Source organism: Coregonus clupeaformis, chromosome 7 (assembly GCF_020615455.1).
Source record: "Coregonus clupeaformis isolate EN_2021a chromosome 7, ASM2061545v1, whole genome shotgun sequence".
Taxonomy (NCBI): domain Eukaryota; kingdom Metazoa; phylum Chordata; class Actinopteri; order Salmoniformes; family Salmonidae; genus Coregonus; species Coregonus clupeaformis.
The window spans coordinates 57190364-57213609 of NC_059198.1; the positions used below are offsets into that span (position 1 = coordinate 57190364).

The 23246-nt window shown below is 51.2% G+C and overlaps 1 protein-coding gene across 1 annotated transcript in view; it reads right to left on the reverse strand.

Moving 5' to 3' along the window:
- LOC121570283 (potassium voltage-gated channel subfamily B member 2-like) overlaps window positions 1–23246 on the reverse strand; it is a 317002-nt gene that overhangs the window by 40358 nt on the left and 253398 nt on the right. The window contains exons 2-3 of the mRNA XM_041881751.2: window positions 597–807; window positions 83–265 (exon numbers count right to left, since the gene is read on the reverse strand). Coding sequence (XP_041737685.2) covers window positions 83–265; window positions 597–807 — 394 coding nt within the window. The remainder of the gene's footprint in view (window positions 1–82; window positions 266–596; window positions 808–23246) is intronic.

Below are 23246 nucleotides of genomic sequence, written 5' to 3' on the forward strand. Positions count from 1 at the left end.
AGGGCAAAACTAAAACGAGCACCCGTTTGGGTCCCCAGGACCATGATTAAGAAACACCAGGCTAAACAATATGCACACAGACCTAGAGACTGCAGCCCTGTGGAATGCCTGGCCAGCTTCAGAATCCTTAATATTCTCATGATCCGGAATATCTGCACCACACGCCGGACATTCTGGAACTGTAGAACGCTCTTGTTGGATTCCGTCAGGAAGATGGTGACGTAATAAGGGAGGATGGCCAGCAGGTCAATGACGTTCAGGGGACCTTTAAGACAGAGAGAGGGAGAGAAGGAAGTGAAAGAGAGAGCGAAAGCAAAGGACAGGGGTAGGGAGAGAGAGAGTGCTAAAACAGTTTTTACTTCAACAAGACATTGTACAAGTGGCAGCAACAAGCTGAATTGCGAGTACAACTTACATTTTAAATATTAAAATTGGCAGTATTACTAACTAAAACACAAACAAAATACAAAAGTAATGTTAATCTGTTAAGCAGGCGATGACGCTGCAATATAAATGCTCCGTCTTGCAGCGGTCGGTCGGTCGGTCGGTCGGATCAGTTTCAGTTTAGTTGAGGAGCGGGTCCAGCGTATATATACCTTTGAAGAACTTCCACTTGTTAGGTGAGGAGAGAAAGCGAAGAACGTACTCCATGGTGAACCAGGCGATGCAGATGGCCTCTACATGGGCCAGCTGGGGGTTGTCGTTGGCCTGGCCGAACTCATCTAGCACCTGGAGCTCTGGTAGGGTGTTGAGGGACAAGGCAATGGTGGAGAGGATAATGAACAGAATGGAGAGGATGGCCAGGATCTGGAGGAAGGAGAGAGACGGGGAGGAGGGAGGGGGGTGGGGGAGAGAGGTGGAGAGTGGGAGGGTGGGGGAGAGATGGACGGGGAGAGAGGGAGGGAGGGAGAGAGAGGGGGAGAGAGGGACGGGGAGAGAGGGAGGGAGGGGGAGAGAGGGGAGAGAGGGAGGGAGGGGGAGAGAGGGGGAGAGAGGGAGGGTGGGGGAGAGAGGGGGAGAGAGGGACGGAGAGAAAGGGACGGAGAGAGATGGAGGGAGGGGGAGAGAGGGACGGCGAGAGAGGGACGGCGAGAGAGGGAGGGAGAGAAAGGGACGGAGAGAGATGGAGGGAGGGGGAGAGAGGGACGGAGAGAGAGGGAGGGACGGGGAGAGAGGGAGGGTGGGGGTGAGAGGGGGAGAGAGAAGGGGAGGGAGGAGGGATGGATGGGGAGAAAGGGTGGGGGAGAGAGAGAGAGAGAGAGAGAGACGTCAGTGTAGCTGATGTGAAATGGATAGCTAGTTAGCAGTGCGCTAGTAGCGTTTAATCACTGAGACCTAGAAGTAGTTGTTTTCCAAGGACCACTGCTCTGTAAGGTCACTGCTCTGTAAGGTCACTGCTCTGTAAGGACCGATGCTCTGTAAGGACCACTGCTCTGTAAGGACCACTGCTCTGTAAGGTCACTGCTCTGTAAGGACCGATGCTCTGTAAGGACCACTGCTCTGTAAGGTCACTGCTCTGTAAGGACCGATGCTCTGTAAGGACCGATGCTCTGTAAGGACCACTGCTCTGTAAGGACCACTGCTCTGTAAGGACCGCTGCTCTGTAAGGACCACTGCTCTGTAAGGACCGATGCTCTGTAAGGACCGATGCTCTGTAAGGACCACTGCTCTGTAAGGACCGATGCTCTGTAAGGACCACTGCTCTGTAAGGACCGATGCTCTGTAAGGACCACTGCTCTGTAAGGTCACTGCTCTGTAAGGACCGATGCTCTGTAAGGACCACTGCTCTGTAAGGACCGCTGCTCTGTAAGGACCACTGCTCTGTAAGGACCACTGCTCTGTAAGGTCACTGCTCTGTAAGGACCGATGCTCTGTAAGGACCACTGCTCTGTAAGGACCACTGCTCTGTAAGGTCACTGCTCTGTAAGGACCATTGCTCTGTAAGGACCACTGCTCTGTAAGGACCGATGCTCTGTAAGGACCGCTGCTCTGTAAGGACCACTGCTCTGTAAGGACCACTGCTCTGTAAGGACCGATGCTCTGTAAGGTCACTGCTCTGTAAGGACCATTGCTCTGTAAGGACCACTGCTCTGTAAGGACCGATGCTCTGTAAGGACCGATGCTCTGTAAGGACCGATGCTCTGTAAGGACCGATGCTCTGTAAGGTCACTGCTCTGTAAGGACCGATGCTCTGTAAGGACCGATGCTCTGTAAGGACCGATGCTCTGTAAGGTCACTGCTCTGTAAGGACCGATGCTCTGTAAGGACCACTGCTCTGTAAGGACCGATGCTCTGTAAGGACCGATGCTCTGTAAGGACCACTGCTCTGTAAGGTCACTGCTCTGTAAGGTCACTGCTCTGTAAGGTCACTGCTCTGCAGCTTTTGTGATCTGACTGGTATCGCTACTATATGGATGACACGTGTTCAGAGGGTCCGTAGCGTAGCACGGGAAGTAGGAAAGCTGAGGGTGCTGCATCACCCCCTGAAAAATCTGAATAGAAACATTTATTAAAATAAAAGTATTATGTTTTTGGACCCTTGTTCTAGCCCGGTTCAGGGCAAGGATAGGGACAGAAGCAACGCTGGTATATCAGTTGACAAAAATGAAGAACACAAATATGAAACAGTGGCTACGTGTTCTGACCTTGAAGAGAAAAACTGCAAAACCATACCCCTTTAAATAAACTGGTACCATACAGGCTGTAGCCAGAACCAGAACCAGTACTTGTCTTTCAGCAAAACAACAGTAGGAGCTTGTACTGTATATTTGACATTCATATATTGTTCATTTGATATTCTCTGAACAAGAAGCATACAAATCTGCTACACACACACACACACACACACACACACACACACACACACACACACACACACACACACACACACACACACACACACACACACACACACACACACACACCAAGGTGAGATGTAAAGGCCCATATAATATCTTATAGTTGCATGAATGACTTTCCCTGTTATTGTCAAAACTTTCCCTGTCATTGTCAATTCATAGCGGAGAATGGTTGGGGCGAATCTTGAGTCACAGCCTGCACCCCTAGAGAATATAAATGCATGTAGGATAAGATGCATTGTGGGATAATGTGAGGTGTTTGATTTGGGATAGGCTCTGTCCGTGTCTCAAATGACACCCTATTCCCTACATAGTGCACTACTTTTGATCAGAGCTCTGCTTAGAAGTAGCCTTGCTGCTATTCCAGTTTCAACTGTTCTGCCTGCGGTTACGAAACCCCTACCTGTCCCAGACCTGCTGTTTTCAACTCTTAATGATCGGCTATGAAAAGCCAACTGAGAGACCTGAGCCCTAGGACCATACGTCGGGACTACCGGCCGTGGTGACTCCTTGCTGTCCCCAGTCCGCCTGGCCTTGCTGCTATTCCAGTTTCAACTGTTCTGCCTGCGGTTATGGAACCCCTACCTGTCCCAGACCTGCTGTTTTCAACTCTTAATGATCGGCTATGAAAAGCCAACTGAGATTTATTCCTGATTATTATTTGACCATGCTTGTCACTTATGAACATTTTTGAACATCTTGGTATGGTTCTGTTATAATCTCCACCCGGCACAGCCAGAAGAGGACTGGCCACCCCTCACAGCCTGGTTCCTCTCTAGGTTTCTTCCTAGGTTTTGGCCTTTCTAGGGAGTTTTTCCTAGCCACCGTGCTTCTACACCTGCATTACTAGCTGTTTGGGGTTTTAGGCTGGGTTTCTGTACAGCACTTCGAGATATTAGCTGATGTACGAAGGGCTATATAAAATAAAATTGATTGATTGATTGATATAGGGAATAGGGTGCCATTTGAGATGCATCCTGGGTGATTTTACTGTGTTGTTCCAGGAACACACATTGGCTGTTTGGGCTTTTTTTACAGGCTCGCAGAGTCATATTATTTCAACCAAAATACACCATTTTATCTACAATATGATATCCAGCAACGTGGATAAACTATACTGAACGAAAATATAAACGCGACATGTAAAGTGTTGGTCCAATGTTTCATGAGCTGAAATCAAAGATCCCAGAAATTTTCCATACGCAAAAAAAGCTTATTTCTCTCTAATGTTGTGCACTAACAAATCCCTGTTAGTGAGCATTTCTCCTTTGTGAAGATAATCCATCCTCCCGACAGGTGTGGCATATCATGAAGCTGATTAAACAGCATGATCATTACACAGGTGTGCCTTATGCTGGGGACAATAAAAGGCCACTCTAAAATGTGCAGTTTTGACACACAACACAATGCCACAGATGTCTCAAGTTTTGAGGGAGCGTGTAACTGACATGCTGACTGCAGGAATGTCCACCAGAACTGTTGCCAGAGAATTGAATGTTAATTTCTCTACCATAAGCCGCCTCGTTTTAAAGATTTTGGCAGTACGTCCAACCGGCCTCACAACCGCAGACCACGTGTAACTACGCCAGCCCAGGACCTCCACATCGAGCATCTTTACCTGCGGGATCGTCTGAAACCAGCCACCCAGACAGCTGAGGAAACGGGGGTTCTGCACAAACTGTCAGAAACCGTCTCAGGGAAGCTCATCTGCATGCTCGTCGTCATCACCAGGGTCTTGGCCTGACTGCAGTTCGGCATCGTATCCGACTTCGATGGCCACTGGCACGCTGGAGAAGTTTGCTCTTCACAGATGAATCCTGGTTTCAACTGTACCGGGCAGATGGCAGACAGCATGTATGGCGTTGTGTGGGCAAGCGGTTTGCTGAAGTCAGTGTTGTGAACAGAGCAATTTGAATGCACAGAGACACCGTGACGAGATCCTGAGGCCCATTGTCGTGCCATTCATTCGTCGCCATCACCTCATGTTTCAGCATGATAATGCACGGCCCCATGTCGCAAGGATCTGTACACAATTCCTGGAAGCTGGAAATGTCCCAGTTCTTTCATGGCCTGCATACTCACCAGACATGTCACCCATTTGAGCATGTTTGGGATGCTCTGGATCGACGTGTACGACAGCGTGTTTCAGTTCCTGCTAATATCCAGCAACTTCGCACAGCCAAGTAACTCACAATTTTCCCTAAAAATTAATTGAAAGTGACAAGTATTTGGTCTCCACAATTCTTTATTTCACTGTTAATATTACAGAACCTTTGTTGATTCAGAACTTAATATATCCATTTAAATCAGAAAATAAACAGATGGCATTGACAAAGTAATTGACACCCTAGACTTAATATTTGGTAGCACAGCCTTTGGTCAAAATAACTGCAATCAAGCGCTTCCTATAGCCATCGATGAGCTTCCTGCACCCTCTGTACTGGCAGTTTGGCCCACTCCTCTTGTGCAAACTGCTCCAGTTCTCCCATATTTGAAGGGTGCCTTCTCCCAACTGCTGTTTTCAGATCTCTCCACAGGTTTTCAATGGGATTAAGATCTGGACTCATTGCTGGCCACTTCAGAACAGTCCAGCGTTTTGTCTTGAACCATTCCTGTGTGCTTTTTGAAATGTGTTTGGGGTCATTGTCCTGCTGGAAGACCCATGACCTTCGACAGAGACCCAGCTTTCTGACACTGTGTCTGACACTGGTCCGACATTGCGCTCCAAAATGCCTTGGTATTCTCCTGATTTCATGATGCCATGCACACGTTCAAGTGCCAGAGGCAGCAAAGCAACCCTAAAACATCACTGAACCTCCTACATGTTTGACTGTAGGGAAGGTGTTATTTTCTTTGAAGGCTTCATTTTATTATCTGTGAACATAGAGATGGTGTGCTTTACCAAAAATCTCTAATTGGGTCTCATCTGTCGACAGGACATTCTCCCAGAAGGATTTTGGCGTGTTCAGGTGTGTTTTTGGCAAATTGCAGTCTGGATTTCTTATGTCTCTCTCTCAGCAGTGGGGTCCCCCTGGGTCTCCTGCCATATAACCCCCTTTCATTGAGTTTGTCGACGGGATGGTGCGAGTTGAAACTGTCGTACCTTGTGTCTGAAGGTCAGCTTGAATCTGTGTGGCAGTTGATCCGAGGTGCTTTCTCCACCATTCGAACAATGCTTCGCTGCAATCTTCCATCAAGTTTTCTCTTGCGGCCACGTCCAGGGAGTTTGGCTACAGTGCCATGGGCCTTACACTTCTTGATAACATTACGTACGGTGGAAACGGGAACATCAAGGTCTCTGGAGATGGACTTGTAGCCTTGAGATTGTCCATGCTTGGCTACAATCTTGTGTCTGACCTCTTCAGATAATTCTCTGTTTTTTCTTTATTTTCTCCGTGCTCACTGCGGGACACAGTGGTCGAATGAGTGATTTTTATATTGCAGGCACCTGCAACTCACTACAGGTGAGTTCAATTCTAAAGTAAAGGAGAATCACCTGCTTGAAATATAATTATTTCTAACTACTTCTAGAAGGTGCCAATAATATTGTCTGGGCCATTTTAGGATTTCTTTGTGGAACATTTAGTAAATTATTCGGACTTTTCTTGTTTTGTTCAACTGCAAACCAAAGACATACATATGTGGATACCAAAATATGTTTTTATTTCAACAGTTTTCTGGAAGAAATGGCGCATTATTTGAAAAAAGAGCAAAATGGTGCCAATATTTTTGGCCACGACTGTACCACATGGTACCAATGCTTGCTTCTATTTCACCAGATGTACATTTTATTAAAAAATCGCACATAGAAGAAGTTATAAGGATAATTTGCAGCTTGCAGTACCCCTCGGTCGGCCTTCAACTTTAGATACTCAATAAGAGGTGGCAGCACTGAGCTAGCCTCACAGCGTCACTTCCTGGAGTAGCTCAATCTGCAGTGCGCATGCAATGTTTCCAGAAAAATCCTCCATAATGCAAGATGGAGACACGCTAAAATGACACTTCCTGATCTTCAAATGTGCTTCTGAGCCTTCACGTAGGAAACAATGGAGGGGATGTCATCAATGGCTTTGTCCATTCTTTTAACAGTCCACGGAACAGACGGTGGATGAGTGAGTGAGAAGCTTTGATTAAAATATTTGTATGTAGCGCCCCCTACTGACCAGTGTATTAGCGTATCTGTTTCTATCCAGCTGCTATGAAACGATTCTCAATAGCTGTTTGGCTAATTAGGATGTTATGCTTCCGGCGTTCCTGCTTCTGTTCTTCTCACAAACCAACTGTTCGTTTTTCAGTTGGGAAACTTCTCCGGTAGCTTTCCCCATGTGTCCAGGTTTTCCAGAAATCCTGGTTGGACGATTCCGTATTTCCTGCTTGTTCCCTCCTGATTTATTTTAAAGCCCAGAAGGTTGCAACCCTACATGGCCCATAGATCTGTCGTAGATTTGTCGTAGATCTGTCGTAGATCTGTCATAGATCTGTCATAGATCTGTCATAGATCTGTCATAGATCAGTCATAGATCTGTCGTAGATCAGTCATAGATCTGTCGTAGATCTGTCATAGATCTGTCATAGATCAGTCATAGATCTGTCGTAGATCAGTCATAGATCTGTCATAGATCAGTCATAGATCAGTCATAGATCTGTCATAGATCAGTCATAGATCTGTCATAGATCAGTCATAGATCAGTCATAGATCAGTCATAGATCTGTCATAGATCAGTCATAGATTAGTCATAGATCTGTCATAGATCAGTCATAGATCAGTCATAGATCAGTCATAGATCAGTCATAGATCTGTCATAGATCAGTCATAGATCAGTCATAGATCTGTCATAGATCAGTCATAGATCAGTCATAGATCAGTCATACTGTTGATTTCATCTCATTGTCTTTTGCTTCACCTTTAATCTCCAATGAACTGTTGCTGTTATAAAAGGAGCATAAAATATAGAACAGATTGACAGAGGAGATGAACGGAGTAAACGCCTGTAGGCTGTTGGGGTTAGGGAAACACACTGAGTTATGTCTCTTCAGATTACAAGGGTTTTAAAGAAGAGGATTACACTCTGTTTATATCTCCTTTAACAAGGAATGTCTCTGTCCCAAATGGCACCCTATTCCCTACATAGTGCACTACTTTAGACCAGGACCCCTATTCCCTACATAGTGCACTACTTTTGACCAGGGCCCATAGAGAATAGGGTGCCATTTGGGACAGTGGTGATAGTAGAGAAGCAGAACAAATGTATCCTCATCTATCTTTCTGATCCCCAGCTCCACAAACACACAGATCTATGACCTATCTGGAAACCCCAGTGTACTGATGATCCAACATCAAAGCGTGACATAAGACGTGTTTTCCCAGCCTGGGTACCAGTCTGTTGGTGCCATCATGCCACTCCTTGTCCTGCCAAACATGGACCCTATGAGCCCTGGTCAAAAGGTAGTGCACTACATAGGGAATAGGGTGCCATTCTCTGGTCAAAAGGTAGTGCACTACATAGGGAATAGGGTGCCATTCTCTGGTCAAAAGGTAGTGCACTACATAGGGAATAGGGTGCCATTCTCTGGTCAAAAGGTAGTGCACTACATAGGGAATAGGGTGCCATTCTCTGGTCAAAAGGTAGTGCACTACATAGGGAATAGGGTGCCATTCTCTGGTCAAAAGGTAGTGCACTATATAGGGAATAGGGTGCCATTTGGGACGCATATCCAGTCACTAGACACAGCGGAGTGCCTGGACACAGCCCTTAGCCGTGGTATATTGGCCATATACCACAAACCCCTGAGGTGCCTTAATGCTATTATAAACTGGTTACCAACTAGTAACCCTAGTTAACCCTAGTAACCCTGTTAACCCTAGTTAACCCTAGTTAACCCTAATTAACCCTAGTTAATCATTGTAACCGTAGTAACCCTAGTCAACCCTAGTTAATCATAGTAACCCTAGTTAACCCTAGTAACCCTAGTTAACCCTAGTAACCCTAGTTAATCATAGTAACCCTAGTTAACCCTAGTTAATCGTAGTAACCCTAGTAACCCTAGTAACCCTAGTTAACCCTAGTTAACCCTAGTAACCCTAGTAACCCTAGTTAACCCTAGTAACCTTAGTTAATCATAGTAACCCTAGTTTATCATAGTAACCATAGTAACCCTAGTAACCCTAGTAACCATATTTAACCCTAGTAACCCTAGTTAATCATAGTAACCCTAGTAAACCCTAGTTAACCCTAGTTAACCCTACGAACCCTAGGTAACCCTAGTAACCCTAGTAACCCTAGTAACCCTAGTTAATCATAGTAACCCTAGTAACCCTAGTTAACCCTAGTAACCCTAGTTAACCCTAGTAACCCTAGCAACCCTAGTTAACCCTAGTTAACCCTAGTAACCCTAGTTAATCATAGTAACCATAGTAACCCTAGTTAACCCTAGTAACCCTAGTTAACCCTAGTAACCCTAGTAACCCTAGTTAACCCTAGTTAACCCTAGTAACCCTAGTTAATCATAGTAACCCTAGTAACCCTAGTTAACTATAGGAACCCTAGTTAACCTAAGTAACCCTAATTAACCCTAGTAACCCTAGTAACCCTAGTTAACCCAAGTTAACCCTAGTAACCCTAGTTAATCATAGTAACCATAGTAACCCTAGTAACCCTAGTTAACTCTAGGAACCCTAGTTAACCTAAGTAACCCTAGTTAACCCTAGTAACCCTAGTAACCCTAGTTAATCATAGTAACCCTAGTTAACCCTAGTAACCCTAGTTAATCATAGTAACCATAGTAACCCTAGTAACCCTAATTAACCCTAGTAACCCTAGTTAATCATAGTAACCCTAGTAACCATAGTAACCCTAGTTAACCCTAGTAACCCTAGTTAATCTCCAATGAACTGTTACTGTTATAAAAGGAGCATAAATTATAGAACAGATTGACAGAGGAGATGAAAAACTCCTGAGCTGGCTCCTGAGCTCCTGAGTGGCGCAGTGGTCTAAGGCACTTTATCGCAGTGCTAACTGTGCCACTAGAGATCCTGGTTCGAATCCAGGCTCTGTCGCAGCCGGCCGCGACCGGGAGACTCATGGGCGGTGCACAATTGGCCCAGCGTCGTCCAGGGTAGGGGAGGGGATGGCCGGCAGGGATGTAGCTCAGTTGATAGAGCATGGCGTTTGCAACGCCAGGGTTGTGGGTTCGATTCCCACGGGGGGCCAGTATAAAAAGATATGTATTCACTAACTGTAAGTCGCTCTGGATAAGAGCGTCTGCTAAATGACTAAAAATGTAAAATATAAAAAAACTGAGTAAACGCCTGTAGGCTGTTGGGGTTAGGGAAACACACTGAGTTATGTCTCTTCAGATTACAAGTGTTTTAAAGAAGAGGATTACACTCTGTTTATATCTCCTTTAACAAGGAATGTCTCTGTCCCATATGGCACCTTATTCCCTACATAGTGCACTACTTTTGACCAGGGCCCATAGAGAATAGGGTGCCATTTGGGACAGTGGTGATAGTAGAGAAGCAGAACAAATGTATCCTCATCTATCTTTCTGATCCCCAGCTCCACAAACACACAGATCTATGACCTATCTGGAAACCCCAGTGTACTGATGATCCAACATCAAAGCGTGACATAAGACGTGTTTTCCCAGCCTGGGTACCAGTCTGTTGGTGCCATCATGCCACTCCTTGTCCTGCCAAACATGGACCCTATGAGCCCTGGTCAAAAAGTAGTGCACTACATAGGGAATAGGGTGCCATTCTCTGGTCAAAAGTAGTGCACTACATAGGGAATAGGGTGCCATTTGGGACGCAGGTCCAGTCACTAATACTGCTTCCTTTTCTCTATGCCTTATTTCCGGTGGTGGGGAGGGAAGAGGGGTATCCGTCTAAACAACAGGAGGTTGGTGGCACCTTAATTGGGGAGGATGGCCTCGTGGTAATGGCTGGAACACTTTCAACACCTTGTAGACTCACCCACTCCTCCTCCTCCCTCTTCACCTCCTCCTCCGTCTTTCCTCCCTCACTCCTCCTCCCTCTATCCTCCCCTTCACTCCTTCTTCTCCTCCCTCTATCCTCCTCCTCCTCCTCCTCCCTCTTCACCTCCTCCTCCGTCTTTCCTCCCTCACTCCTCCTCCCTCTGTCCTCCCTCAATCCTTCTTCTCCTCCTCCTCCTCCCTCTATCCTCCTCCTCCTCCTCCTCCTCCTCCTCCTCCTCCTCCTCCTCCTCCTCCTCCCTCTATCCTCCTCCTCCTCCTCCTCCTCCTCCTCCTCCTCCTCCTCCTCCTCCTCCTCCTCCTCCTCCTCCTCCTCCTCCTCCTCCCTCTATCCTCCTCCCCTTCCTCCTCCTCCTCCTCCTTCTATCCTCCTCCTCTTCCTCCTCCTCCTCCTCCCTCTATCCTCCTCCTCTTCCTCCTCCTCCTCCTCCTTCTATCCTCCTCCTCTTCCTCCTCCTCCTCCTCCCTCTATCCTCCTCCCCCTTCCTCCTCCTCCTCCTTCTATCCTCCTCCTCTTCCTCCTCCTCCTCCTCCCTCTCTCCTCCTCCCCCTTCCTCCTCCTCCTCCTCCTTCTCTCCTCCTCCTCTTCCTCCTCCTCCTCCTCCCTCTATCCTCCTCCTCCTCCTCCTCCTCCTCCTCCCTCTATCCTCCTCCTCCTCCTCCTCCTCCTCCTCCTCCTCCTCCCTCTATCCTCTTCCTCCTCCTCCTCCTCCTCCTCCTCCTCCTCCTCCCTCTATCCTCCTCCTCCTCCTCCTCCTCCTCCTCCTCCCTCTATCCTCCTCCTCTTCCTCCCTCTATCCTCCTCCTCTTCATCCTCCTCCTCCCTCTATCCTCACTCCTCCTCCTCCTCTTCCTCCTCCTCCTCCTCCTCCTCCTCCTCCTCCTCCCTCTATCCTCCCCCACTTTAATCTTCCACCACCAGGAGTGATAACACCTCCTTAGAATGCTGGTTGGATTAGTTCCTCTCTCCTCTCTCCTCTCTCCTCTCCTCCTCTCTCCTCTCCTCCTCTCCTCCTCTCTCCTCTCTTCCTCTCTCCTCTCTTCCTCTCTCCTCTCTCCTCTCTCCTCTCCTCCTCTCTCCTCTCTCCTCTCCTCCTCTCTCCTCTCCTCCTCTCCTCCTCTCTCCTCTCTTCCTCTCTCCTCTCCTCCTCTCTCCATCTCTCCACACTAAACTACCACAGCCCACACAGCTAGAGGTGAAGGGCCATTGTCCTGCACTTAAATATCGTACAGCAGCAGTTGCACTGCGTATAGCTTTTCAACAAGTGTAGCACTTGTAAAGGCTAAAAGAAGAGAACTGATATGTGCTGAGAACAATGAAGAGAACACTTCACCTTCTACTCAGTTAACAACTCCTCCATTGACCTACAACATAAACAAGGATGGCCATTAAGCTAGCCCGCTAGCCCAATGCTAGTACTATTCAGACCGGGCTAGTAGAACATGCCAAACTAGCCGGTCTAGTAGAACATTTTCCAAACTAGACCGAGATCCAGGTGATTTTGGAGCTGGGCTAGTAGATCTGTCCTGGGCTAGATCCCGCGCCCTCAGAGAGACTGTGGCGTCACGGTGACCATAGAACACAGATTGGTGTCTCACCTCAGACCTTTGCTTACTGATACTTATACCCACGCACATGCTAACGCAGTCACACACTTGGACTCACACGTAGACTTACAGCCGGTACATCCTAATATTTGGAGTATAAAATACATTATATTATAGAGGTCATGCAGAAATACAAGCATGTACCCCCCCCCCCACACACACACATCCACTCACACACCTCCACCCACACCTCCACCCACACACCTCCACCCACACACATCCACCCACACACCTCCACCCACACATCCACCCACACCTCCACCCACACCTCCACCCACACACATCCACTCACACACCTCCACCCACACACCTCCACCCACACACCTCCACCCACACCTCCACCCACACATCCACCCACACCTCCACCCACACCTCCACCCACACCCACACCTCCACCCACACACCTCCACCCACACACCTCCACTCACACACCTCCACCCACACACCTCCACCCACACCTCCACCCACACACCTCCACCCACACACCTCCACCCACACACCTCCACCCACTCACAGAGATTACTGGTAAATGGTGCACTGTATTTGTCGCTGCCTGGTGTCCCCATGTTTGGGTGCTGAGCCCAGCCATCCTGAGGTGGCCACTATTAATCTCTCCTTAATTGACTGGGTGTTTTTAAAGAACATCAATTACTCAAGTCCAGTCGCCTCTGACCGAGCCTTGTTTGCGTGCACTTGTGTGTGTCGTTTGTTTGTGTGTGTCGTTTGTTTGTGTGTGTCGTTTGTGGGAGGTGGATGGCGTCCCCTGCCGCCTGACCAGGAAGTGACCTGGAAATGACCTGTTGGCAGCCTCCCAGCTCCCCGACCTCGCTCAAAGGACTTGGGCTGAGTCCCAAATGGCACCCTGTTCCCTATACAGTGCACTATTGACCAGAGAGCTCTATACAAGGAATAGAGTGCCGTTTGGGATGCACTCGTCTAATGCTGCTACAGTCCAGAGGTGTATGAAATGAAGAACAAATTGAATAGCTACAAAAGATATTGGGATATTTAACCCCACTCCTGACAACAGGAAACTAAAGGAGTCTACAACTTTAGCTAGTAGTCCAAGCAAGGTGTATGACAATGGAATGTGTTCAGGTACCTACACAGGGTCAAACTGTTGAGTCAACCCCCTCTCTCTACTCCTGTTGAGCCCACCCCCTCTCTCTACTCCTGTTGAGCCCACCCCCCTCTCTACTCCTGTTGAGCCCACCCCCTCTCTCTACTCCTGTTGAGTCCACCCCCTCTCTCTACTCCTGTTGAGTCCACCCCCTCTCTCTACTCCTGTTGAGCCCACCCCCCTCTCTCTACTCCTGTTGAGTCCACCCCCCTCTCTCTACTCCTGTTGAGCCCACCCCCTCTCTCTACTCCTGTTGAGTCCACCCCCTCTCTCTACTCCTGTTGAGTCCACCCCCTCTCTCTACTCCTGTTGAGTCCACCCCCTCTCTCTACTCCTGTTGAGCCCACCCCCTCTCTCTACTCCTGTTGAGCCCACCCCCTCTCTCTACTCCTGTTGAGTCCACCCCCCTCTCTCTACTCCTGTTGAGCCCACCCCCCTCTCTCTACTCCTATTGAGTCCACCCCCTCTCTCTACTCTTGTTGAGTCCACCCCCTCTCTCTACTCCTGTTGAGTCCACCCCCCTCTCTCTACTCCTGTTGAGCCCACCCCCTCTCTCTACTCCTGTTGAGTCCACCCCCTCTCTCTACTCCTGTTGAGTCCACCCCCTCTCTCTACTCCTGTTGAGTCCACCCCCCCTCTCTACTCCTGTTGAGCCCACCCCCTCTCTCTACTCCTATTGAGTCCACCCCTCTCTCTACTCCTGTTGAGCCCACCCCCTCTCTCTACTCCTGTTGAGTCCACCCCCTCTCTCTACTCCTGTTGAGTCCACCCCACTCTCTACTCCTGTTGAGTCCACCCCCTCTCTCTACTCCTGTTGAGCCCACCCCCTCTCTCTACTCCTGTTGAGCCCACCCCTCTCTCTACTCCTGTTGAGTCCACCCCTCTCTCTACTCTTGTTGAGTCCACCCCCTCTCTCTACTCCTGTTGAGTCCACCCCCCTCTCTCTACTCCTGTTGAGTCCACCCCCTCTCTCTACTCCTGTTGAGTCCACCCCCTCTCTCTACTCCTGTTGAACCCACCCTCTCTCTACTCCTGTTGAGTCCACCCTCTTTCTACTCCTGTTGAGTCCACCCCCTCTCTCTACTCCTGTTGAGTCCACCCCCTCTCTCTACTCCTGTTTAGTCCACCCCCTCTCTCTACTCCTGTTGAGTCCACCCCCTCTCTCTACTCCTGTTGAGTCCACCCCCTCTCTCTACTCCTGTTGAGCCCACCCCCTCTCTCTACTCCTGTTGAGCCCACCCCCTCTCTACTCCTGTTGAGTCCACCCCTCTCTCTACTCCTGTTGAGTCCACCCCCCTCTCTCTACTCCTGTTGAGTCCACCCCCCTCTCTCTACTCCTGTTGAGTCCACCCCTCTCTCTACTCCTATTGAGTCCACCCCCTCTCTCTACTCCTGTTGAGCCCACCCCCTCTCTCTACTCCTGTTGAGTCCACCCCCCTCTCTACTCCTGTTGAGCCCACCCCCTCTCTCTACTCCTGTTGCGCCCCCCCCCTCTCTCTACTCCTGTTGAGTCCACCCCCTCTCTCTACTCCTGTTGAGCCCACCCCCTCTCTCTACTCCTGTTGAGTCCACCCCCTCTCTCTACTCCTGTTGAGCCCACCCCCTCTCTCTACTCCTGTTGAGCCCACCCCCTCGCTCTACTCCTGTTGAGTCCATCCCCTCTCTCTACTCCTGTTGAGCCCACCCTCTCTCTACTCCTGTTGAGTCCACCCCCTCTCTCTACTCCTGTTGAGTCCACCCCCTCTCTCTACTCCTGTTGAGCCCACCCTCTCTCTACTCCTGTTGAGTCCACCCCCTCTCTCTACTCCTGTTGAGCCCACCCTCTCTCTACTCCTGTTGAGTCCACCCCCTCTCTCTACTCCTGTTGCGCCCACCCCCTCTCTCTACTCCTGTTGAGTCCACCCCCTCTCTCTACTCCTGTTGAGTCCACCCCCTCTCTCTACCCATGTTGAGTCCACCCCCTCTCTCTACTCCTGTTGAGCCCACCCCCTCTCTCTACTCCTGTTGCACCCACCCCCTCTCTCTACTCCTGTTGAGTCCACCCCCTCTCTCTACCCATGTTGAGTCCACCCCCTCTCTCTACTCCTGTTGAGTCCACCCCCTCTCTCTACTCCTGATGAGTCCACCCCCTCTCTCTACTCCTGTTGAGCCCACCCCCCTCTCTCTACTCATGTTGAGCCCACCCCCTCTCTCTACTCCTGTTGAGTCCACCCCCTCTCTCTACTCCTGTTGAGCCCACCCCCTCTCTCTACTCCTGTTGCGCCCACCCCCTCTCTACTCCTGTTGAGTCCACCCCCTCTCTCTACTCCTGTTGAGTCCACCCCCTCTCTCTACTCCTGTTGAGCCCACCACCTCTCTCTACTCCTGTTGAGTCCACCCCCTCTCTCTACTCTTGTTGAGTCCACCCCCTCTCTCTACTCCTGTTGAGTCCACCCCCTCTCTCTACTCCTGTTGAGTCCACCCCCTCTCTCTACTCCTGTTGAGTCCACCCCCTCTCTCTACTCCTGTTGAACCCACCCTCTCTCTACTCCTGTTGAGTCCACCCTTTTTCTACTCCTGTTGAGTCCACCCCCTCTCTCTACTCCTGTTGAGTCCACCCCCTCTCTCTACTCCTGTTTAGTCCACCCCCTCTCTCTACTCCTGTTGAGTCCACCCCCTCTCTCTACTCCTGTTGAGTCCACCCCCTCTCTCTACTCCTGTTGAGCCCACCCCTCTCTCTACTCCTGTTGAGCCCACCCCCTCTCTCTACTCCTGTTGGGTCCACCCCCTCTCTCTACTCCTTATGAGTCCACCCCCTCTCTCTACTCCTGTTGAGTCCACCCTCTCTCTCTACTCCTGTTGAGTCCACCCCCTCTCTCTACTCCTGTTGAGCCCACCCCCTCTCTCTACTCCTATTGAGTCCACCCCTCTCTCTACTCCTGTTGAGTCCACCCCCTCTCTCTACTCTTGTTGAGTCCACCCCCTCTCTCTACTCCTGTTGAGCCCACCCCCTCTCTCTACTCCTGTTGAGTCCACCCCCTCTCTCTACTCCTGTTGAGCCCACCCCCTCTCTCTACTCCTGTTGAGTCCACCCCCTCTCTCTACTCCTGTTGAGCCCACCCCCTCTCTCTACTCCTATTGAGTCCACCCCCTCTCTCTACTCCTGTTGAGTCCACCCCCTCTCTCTACTCCTGTTGAGCCCACCCCCTCTCTACTACTCTGTTGAGTCCACCCCCCTCTCTCTACTCCTGTTGAGTCCACCCCCTCTCTCTACTCCTGTTGAGCCCACCCCCTCTCTCTACTCCTGTTGAGCCCACCCCTCTCTCTACTCCTGTTGAGCCCACCCCTCTCTCTACTCCTGTTGAGTCCACCCCCTCTCTCTACTCCTGTTGAGTCCCACCCCCTCTCTCTACTCCTGTTGAGTCCACCCCCCTCTCTCTACTCCTGTTGAGCCCACCCCCTCTCTCTACTCCCTATTGAGTCCACCCCACTCTCTACTCCTGTTGAGCCCACCCACTCTCTCTACTCCTATTGAGTCCACCCCCTCTCTCTACTCTTGTTGAGTCCACCCCCCTCTCTCTACTGTTGAGTCCACCCCCTCTCTCTACTCCTGTTGAGTCCACCCCCTCTCTCTACTCCTGTTGAGCCCACCCCCTCTCTCTACTCCTATTGAGTCCACCCCCTCTCTCTACTCCTGTTGAGTCCACCCCCTCTCTCTACTCCTGTTGAGCCCACCCCCTCTCTCTACTCCTGTTGAGTCCACCCCCTCTCTCTACTCCTGTTGAGCCCACCCCCTCTCTCTACTCCTGTTGCGCCCACCCCCTCTCTCTACTCCTGTTGAGTCCACCCCCTCTCTCTACTCCTGTTGAGCCCACCCCCCTCTCTCTACTCCTGTTGCGCCCCACCCCCTCTCTCTACTCCTGTTGAGCCCACCACCTCTCTCTACTCCTGTTGAGTCCACCCCCTCTCTCTACTCCTGTTGAGCCCACCACCTCTCTCTACTCCTGTTGAGCCCACCCCCTCTCTCTACTCCTGTTGAGTCCACCCCCTCTCTCTACTCCTGTTGAGTCCACCCCCTCTCTCTACTCCTGTTGAGCCCACCCCCTCTCTCTACTCCTGTTGCGCCCACCCCCTCTCTCTACTCCTGTTGAGCCCACCCTCTCTCTACTCCTGTTGAGCCCACCCCCTCTCTCTACTCCTGTTGAGCCCACCCTCTCTCTACTCCTGTTGAGCCCACCCCCTCTCTCTACTCCTGTTGAGACCACCCCCCCTCTCTACTCCTGTTGAGACCACCCCCTCTCTCTACTCCTGTTGAGTCCACCCCCTCTCTCTACTCCTGTTGAGCCCACCCCCTCTCTCTACTCCTGTTGCGCCCACCCCTCTCTCTACTCCTGTTGAGCCCACCCTCTCTCTACTCCTGTTGAGCCCACCCCCTCTCTCTACTCCTGTTGAGCCCACCCCCTCTCTCTACTCCTGTTGAGCCCACCCCCTCTCTCTACTCCTGTTGAGCCCACCCCCTCTCTCTACTCCTGTTGAGCCCACCCCTCTCTCTACTCCTGTTGAGCCCACCCCCCTCTCTCTACTCCTGTTGAGTCCACCCCCTCTCTCTACTCCTGTTGAGCCCACCCCCTCTCTCTACTCCTGTTGAGTCCACCCCCCTCTCTCTACTCCTATTGAGCCCACCCCTCTCTCTACTCCTGTTGCGCCCACCCCCCACTCTCTACTCCTGTTGAGTCCACCCCCTCTCTCTACTCCTGTTGAGCCCACCCCCTCTCTCTACTCCTGTTGAGTCCACCCCCTCTCTCTACTCCTGTTGAATCCACCCCCTCTCTCTACTCCTGTTGAGCCCACCCCCTCTCTCTACTCCTGTTGAGTCCACCCCCTCTCTCTACTCCTGTTGAGCCCACCCCCTCTCTCTACTCCTGTTGAGTCCACCCCCTCTCTCTACTCCTGTTGAGTCCACCCCCTCTCTCTACCCATGTTGAGTCCACCCCCTCTCTCTACTCCTGTTGAGCCCACCCCCTCTCTCTACTCCTGTTGAGCCCACCCCCCTCTCTCTACTCCTGTTGCCCCACCCCCTCTCTCTACTCCTGTTGAGTCCATCCCCCTCTCTCTACTCCTGTTGAGTCCACCCCCTCTCTCTACTCCTGTTGAGTCCACCCCCTCTCTCTACTCCTATTGAGTCCACCCCTCTCTCTACTCTTGTTGAGTCCACCCCCTCTCTCTACTCCTGTTGAGCCCACCCCCCTCTCTCTAATCCTGTTGAGTCCACCCCCTCTCTCTACTCCTGTTGAGTCCACCCCCTCTCTCTACTCCTGTTGAGCCCACCCCCCTCTCTCTACTCCTGTTGAGTCCCACCCCCTCTCTCTACTCCTGTTGAGTCCATCCCCCTCTCTCTACTCCTGTTGAGCCCACCCCCCTCTCTCTACTCCTGTTGAGTCCACCCCTCTCTCTACTCCTGTTGAGTCCACCCCCTCTCTCTACTCCTGTTGAGCCCACCCCCTCTCTCTACTCCTGTTGAGTCCACCCCCTCTCTCTACTCCTGTTGAGCCCACCCCCTCTCTCTACTCCTGTTGAGCCCACCCCTCTCTCTACTCCTGTTGAGCCCACCCCTCTCTCTACTCCTGTTGAGCCCACCCTCTCTCTACTCCTGTTGAGTCCACCCCTCTCTCTACTCCTGTTGAGTCCACCCCCTCTCTCTACTCCTGTTGAGTCCACCCCCTCTCTCTCTACTCCTGTTGATTCCACCCCCTCTCTCTACTCCTGTTGAGCCCACCCCCTCTCTCTACTCCTGTTGAGCCCACCCCCTCTCTCTACTCCTGTTGAGCCCACCCCCTCTCTCTACTCCTGTTGAGCCCACCCCTCTCTCTACTCCTGTTGAGCCCACCCCCTCTCTCTACTCCTGTTGAGTCCACCCCCTCTCTCTACTCCTGTTGAGTCCACCCCCTCTCTCTACTCCTGTTGAGCCCACCCCCTCTCTCTACTCCTGTTGAGCCCACCCCCCTCTCTCTACTCCTGTTGAGTCCACCCCCTCTCTCTCTACTCCTGTTGAGTCCACCCCTCTCTCTACCCATGTTGAGTCCACCCCCTCTCTACTCTGTAGCTCCACCCCCTCTCTCTACTCCTGTTGCGCCCACCCCTCTCTCTATCCTGTTTGAGTCCCCCCCCTCTCTCTCCTCCTGTTGAGTCCACCCCCTCTCTCTACTCCTGTTGAGCCCACCCCTCTCTCTACTCCTGTTGAGTCCACCCTCTCTCTACTCCTGTTGAGTCCACCCCCTCTCTCTACTCCTGCTGAGTCCACCCCCTCTCTCTACTCCTGTTTAGTCCCACCCCTCTCTCTACTCCTGTTGAGTCCACCCCCTCTCTCTACTCCTGTTGAGTCCACCCCCTCTCTCTACTCCTGTTGAGCCCACCCCTCTCTCTACTCCTGTTGAGTCCACCCCCTCTCTCTACTCCTGTTGAGCCCACCCCCTCTCTCTACTCCTGTTGAGCCCACCCCCTCTCTCTACTCCTGTTGAGTCCACCCTCTCTCTCTACTCCTGTTGAGTCCACCCCCTCTCTCTACTCCTGTTGAGCCCACCCCCTCTCTCTACTCCTGTTGAGCCCACCCCCTCTCTCTACTCCTGTTGAGCCCACCCCCTCTCTCTACTCCTGTTGAGCCCACCCCCTCTCTCTACTCCTGTTGAGCCCACCCCTCTCTCTACTCCTGTTGAGTCCACCCTCTCTCTCTACTCCTGTTGAGTCCACCCCCTCTCTCTACTCCTGTTGAGTCCACCCCTCTCTCTACTCCTGTTGAGTCCACCCCCTCTCTCTACTCCTGTTGAGTCCACCCCCTCTCTCTACTCCTGTTGAGTCCACCCCCTCTCTCTACTCCTGTTGAGCCCACCCCCTCTCTCTACTCCTGTTGCGCCCACCCCCTCTCTCTACTCCTGTTGAGTCCACCCCCTCTCTCTACTCCTGTTGAGTCCACCCCCTCTCTCTACTCCTGTTGAGTCCACCCCCTCTCTCTACTCCTGTTGAGCCCACCCCCTCTCTCTACTCCTGTTGCGCCCACCCCCTCTCTCTACTCCTGTTGAGTCCACCCCCTCTCTCTACTCCTGTTGAGTCCACCCCCTCTCTCTACCCATGTTGAGTCCACCCCCTCTCTCTACTCCTGTTGAGTCCACCCCCTCTCTCTACTCCTGTTGAGTCCACCCCCTCTCTCTACTCCTGTTGAACCCACCCTCTCTCTACTCCTGTTGAGTCCACCCCTCTTTCTACTCCTGTTGAGTCCACCCCCTCTCTCTACTCCTGTTGAGTCCACCCCCTCTCTCTACTCCTGTTTAGTCCACCCCCTCTCTCTACTCCTGTTGAGTCCACCCCCTCTCTACTCCTGTTGAGTCCACCCCCTCTCTCTACTCCTGTTGAGTCCACCCCCCTCTCTCTACTCCTGTTTAGTCCACCCCCCTCTCTCTACTCCTGTTGCGCCCACCCCTCTATCTACTCCTGTTGAGTCCACCCCCTCTCTCTACTCCTGTTGAGTCCACCCCCTCTCTCTACTCCTGTTGAGTCCACCCCCTTCTCTACTCCTGTTGAGTCCACCCCCTCTCTCTACTCCTGTTGAGTCCACCCCCTCTCTCTACTCCTGTTGAGTCCACCCCTCTCTCTACTCCTGTTGAGTCCACCCCCTCTCTCTACTCCTGTTGATTCCACCCCCTCTCTCTACTCCTGTTGAGTCCACCCTCTCTCTCTACTCCTGTTGAGCCCACCCCCTCTCTCTACTCCTGTTGCGCCCACCCCCTCTCTCTACTCCTGTTGAGTCCACCCCCCTCTCTCTACTCCTGTTGAGTCCACCCCCTCTCTCTACTCCTGTTGAGCCCACCCCCTCTCTCTACTCCTGTTGAGTCCACCACCTCTCTCTACTCCTGTTGAGTCCATCCCCTCTCTCTACTCCTGTTGAGCCCACCCCCTCTCTCTACTCCTGTTGAGTCCACCCCCTCTCTCTACTCCTGTTGAGCCCCACCCCTCTCTCTCTACTCCTGTTGAGCCCACCCTCTCTCTCTACTCCTGTTGAGCCCACCCCCTCTCTCTACTCCTGTTGAGTCCACCCTCTCTCTACTCCTGTTGAGCCCACCCCCTCTCTCTACTCCTGTTGAGTCCACCCTCTCTCTACTCCTGTTGAGCCCACCCCCTCTCTCTACTCCTGTTGAGCCCACCCTCTCTCTCTCTCTCTTCAGGAAACCAGGGTCAGACCGGCACAGCGGTGACGCTTGGCGGAGGCAGGATGAGAACGGTTTGGCTCAGGTGTAGGGATAATGACTTGTTAACAGCAGCTCAGGTGATTGGTTAACATGATCCAGGAGTCAGGAGACATACTTCCTGTTTGAGAGAGAGACTTGACTTCTAGATGCTAATTTTTTGCAACACCAATTAAAATCCAGAGGGAGATAATGAAAGAAGGAGATAAAATAGGGAGGCTGATAAATAATACTTTATGATAAATATACATCACTATTTCCCACAAACAAAAACACTGGATAACCTCCACGATGACCAACAAAAACACTGGATAACCTCCACGATGACAGAACCAATACACCCAGCATGCCCCGTTGTTTAGGCCGATGCTGAGTGTGTGTGTGTGGTTGTGGTTGTGTGTGTGTGTTTGTTCAGGCTTGCCCTCGTCCCCTAGAGTCCTCACCCCTTACCTCTGTAATCTCTGACCTCCTCAGAGAGACGAGAGCGGGAAGTGTGAGATGAACCAGAAGTAAAACCTATCCAGGGGTCACCGAGGGTCCATTCACATGTCAACTCCCTCCGCCTCTGGCCCTGAGAATTACTCCCCCCCTTCTCCCCTCCTCCCCCCTAACGGGGGACACTAACTTCCTTCTAACCAACCTGTCACCACTGACAGGTCTGCCGTCACTAATGGTTACGATAGCCGATAACAGTCATTGTCAGCCGGCTACTTCGACTTCATAAATTAACTCCTACTTTTCATTAAAACATTTATATTCGTCTGTCAAGCCCTCTCATGTCAGTGTGCATTCTATTGACAGGCACCTGTCAGTCACAAAGCGAGCGATGACCGGGAAACTGCTGGTTTGACGGTCTGTCTGTACCGCCTCCCGGTACCTGTGTGTGTGTGTGTGTGTGTGTGTGTGTGTGTGTGTGTGTGTGTGGAGTGTACAGTGTGATTTGTGTGCGATGTGGTTGGTTGTTTGCAGTCTAATTTCTTTTAAACAGAGGAGGGAGAGAGCGTGATGCTCCCTTGACGTGTCTGTGAGTGAATTTGCACGTCCCATGTAATGGAAGTTGTAACGATGAGTATTATTGTTTTCTGGCACATTCATTAGCATAACTATTGTTTCCTAATTATACAGCCAGCCACGGCGTCAGACTGCTATTTACTGTGCTTTGATTGACGACCGAACAGCAAGCTTGACTAGTTTATAAAAAGGTGTCAAACTGACTGAATAAAGTCCATCTCCTATATCACTTTACCGTTCCTAAATCATACAACGTGGTTATATCTCCATGGTATCGTATCGGGACAGTAAACCAAATATCTCTTTAGCATTTTCCTAGGATATGAAGCCCGTGTCGGAACTTGTCAGACAGCGATGCCAAAGGGAGTGACTTGTCAGTGTAGCCTACCGAGTCGCATCGGTGAGAGAGACGTTCATTTGGGTCCCTAGTCTGCATTT